Raw genomic sequence first — 3,041 nt, 5'->3', positions numbered from 1 at the left:
AGGTGTTTCAGTCCATTGGTCTGTTGGTTATATTGAAATATAGGAAACAAAGGAAAGGAATACCGCGAGCTTGCGCTAGTTTGAGTGTCTGATTTGGTTTCTGATTCGCGATCAAGAAAAACTTCACAAGACCACAATCATCGTTCAGAACTTTAGTAAATTATAAAACATAAACTTTTCTGCGTACGTTCATTACACTCGTTCGTTCGGTCGTCGCTCGGTCACAGACCGCCCCGCTGTCGTCACAGACCACACTGCCAAATCACGTGCGTAAATAAACCCGTCTGGTAAAAACAAAAACACATAAACGCTTTTATTCTTAATGTCACATTTCTGTACAAACATGAACAAAGATAAGGAGTATCTAAGACACACAATTAATTAATTAACTGACATTAACAATATTTAGATGAAACTATTAAAGTCTTCGAATGGCTCGTACAGCTGTGCTGTAGTTACTGACGTGTTATTTAGGAAAGAACTCTGTAGAAATGCTGGAAAGACATATTGTTTATATATTTTTAGAAATAATGCAACTATTCGATTCAGAGAGAGAAAATGGATAGTTATGTGATAGTTAAGTCAGAGGATGTGGTCAGAAGGTACGTCAGTGCTGGTGAGGTGTTTCGGCTCTGATCTGCCCCCTAGTGGACGCAATAGCAGCTGCGTAGGTGTAGTCACTTGTCCAATCCCTCGCTGTTGTGACGTATACGGCGTGTAAACAGCGTCGTTGATGGAGAGCGAGAGGACGGCTGAACGGGAATTTTACTTGAGAGAGATTTCCAGACGGGATTTTTTTCGAGAGTGATCTCCAATCATGTCCGTAGGAATGCGCGTTTTATTCCAGTCTCGAAATTCAGCTCGAGCGGAGCGAGCTCGTGTGTCACTGCTGAGTGGACGCAGAAGCGTCTCTGCACACTCGATACACTGCTCCGTGTTTACGGATAGCTCCGTGCGCTCTCTATATTCATCGTACTGTTTAAACTCCGTGACTGCCTTCGTCACTTTACACGGTATTTGTGTAGATTTTGGAGATGTTGCTGAGGAAACAGGTGATAAAGCACAAGTTGAGCGTTTTCTCACTCCAGGTCTTTTGTGATGTAGGACGGAGCCACGTTTATGCCAGTTTAGTGTACTAACATTCTCTCTCTCTCTCTCTCTCTCTCTCTCTCTCTCTCTCTCTCTCTCTCTTCCTCTCACTTAATGCTGCCCCCCAGCCCCTCCGCCATGTTCGATTATGACTTTGAGTAAGTCTGAACTTCACGTCCTGTCCCTCCTGCATCTCCTCCCCTTTTCCTCTCCCCGCCTCCTTTAGCAGTTTGTGTTTTCAGCTTTTTTTTAGCGGGACGGTCTGTTTGGAACGGTGTCATGTTTGCTTGTTTCTGTTTAGTTACAATTCTGTTTTTATTTTTTCTTTTGAGCCAGTGGATCAGTTTTAGTCAGTTATGTAGCTTCGCTCTTTTATTCTGCATGTCAACCTTTTAGTGATTTTTTTTTTTTTTTTTTAAGCCATAAAGTTGAGATAATACAGCTGAGATAATAAGAAGGCAACCACGGAGAAATGTGTTTTTTTGCTATTCAAGCGCAGTTGTTAATTATTACTTTGTGATTTCTGTTTGTAGATTTGACATGAAGATGAATAAAAAGCCCAGAGCGGTAAGTTTTCTAGATTACACACGAGACTCTAAACAGCTAATAAGCCAAGATACTGCATCAGGCAGAGCCACGTATAAGCTGTGATTATAATAAGAGCTTAAAACTGCCTAGAGCGTAAGAGTCGAATCTGTTTCAGTAGCTGTGTGACAGTGACAGAAGTTTAAAAAATAAATAAAAGATTAAAAAATGTCACTTTTTAAAAAGTTTTAAAAAGATAAAAACATTTTTAGGATTTGACCTGAGGTTTAATCTCAGCATTTATTTATGTTGTGTGTGTTTCTGTGTGTAATTTAACTACAGGATTATTCAGCCTGATGCTGAAGATGGAGTGGGTTTGACCTGGACTGTATCCACCATCTTATCTCTCACTCACTCACTCACACACACACACACACACACACACACACACACACACGGGCTGTGTTTATTCATCATCATTCCCATCAGCCATTACAGCAGCCATTTACCGAATCCGAGTGCACATGTGATTATAAGCTCCCTCCTCTTCCTCGTCCTCGTCCTTGTCCTCTCCATTTGGTTTCGTACGTCGTCACGTCAGCACACGTGGATGCTCCACCCAGTCCATTTCGGATGTAAAAACTTCTCCGTGTGTGTTGTGTATTGGCGTCTCTCCCTCCCTGCATGTTCTGTGCATGTGATTTGGGACACATTTTTAACGTTGTTCTCTCACACGCTGATGCATTTCCAATTTCCATCGTGTCAGATTGTCTGTATTTATGATGCTCCAATTGGGACTCTTGGACTTTTTTTTTTTTTTTAATTTTATTTTATTTTTTTTTTTGTGTGAAAATGAATTCCTTTTGTAAGTGAAAAAGGAGAATTGTGACGTCATTTCCATTGTTGGTTTTTACTCTGTGGGGGGAAAAAAGTAAAAATAAAATAAAGTGTTGGTCTCTTGTTTATTACTGGAATCATAACAGCTTCAACAATTAAAAAAAAAATGGGTTGAAAATAGAATAGATTTAAAAATGTGGTTTATCGCTGTACTAACAGGAAGCATGAAGTTATTTAGATTCAGATCTTTAAATAACAATATAAAGAAGTCCAAAATGAACTGTTTGTGTAAGCAAGTCTATAAATACAGGGGGGGGAAAAAGGAAGTACACCCCCCTTCAATTTTATGTTTTTAGTGATTAGGGCCTAAACAATTGGTGTTTGCTCCTTTCCAACTTACAAATATCCTCAGGTGACCACAAAAACAAAAAAATATCCTCAGGTGACCACAAAAAACAAAAAAATATCCTCAGGTGACCACAAAAACGTGTCAATATGTTGTAATTTTTTTTACCAAAAAAAAAAAAAATTGTGAAGTGTCTTGTGGCCAAGTAGGGTGACCCATACTTGGAATTTGTGCTCTGCATTTA

General features: G+C 39.5%; 1 protein-coding gene across 2 annotated transcripts in view; it reads left to right on the top strand.

Annotated features, from left to right (window-relative positions):
• The window catches only part of meaf6 (MYST/Esa1-associated factor 6), a 9,082-nt gene extending 6,503 nt beyond the window's left edge, over nt 1-2,579 (top strand). The window contains exons 6-8 of one of the 2 annotated variants that reach the window (XM_034307696.2): nt 1,218-1,247; nt 1,623-1,656; nt 1,957-2,579. In XM_034307696.2, the coding sequence (XP_034163587.1) occupies nt 1,218-1,247; nt 1,623-1,656; nt 1,957-1,971 (79 nt within the window). In that variant the 3' untranslated portion in view covers nt 1,972-2,579. The remainder of the gene's footprint in view (nt 1-1,217; nt 1,248-1,622; nt 1,657-1,956) is intronic. The other variant, XM_034307698.2, reaches the window with a different exon arrangement.
• The last annotated feature ends 462 nt before the right edge of the window (nt 2,580-3,041 follow it).

Source organism: Pangasianodon hypophthalmus, chromosome 9, assembly GCF_027358585.1.
Source record: "Pangasianodon hypophthalmus isolate fPanHyp1 chromosome 9, fPanHyp1.pri, whole genome shotgun sequence".
NCBI lineage: Eukaryota > Metazoa > Chordata > Actinopteri > Siluriformes > Pangasiidae > Pangasianodon > Pangasianodon hypophthalmus.
Note: the sequence above shows the minus strand (reverse complement) of the source record. Positions and strands in the feature narration are given on the sequence as shown.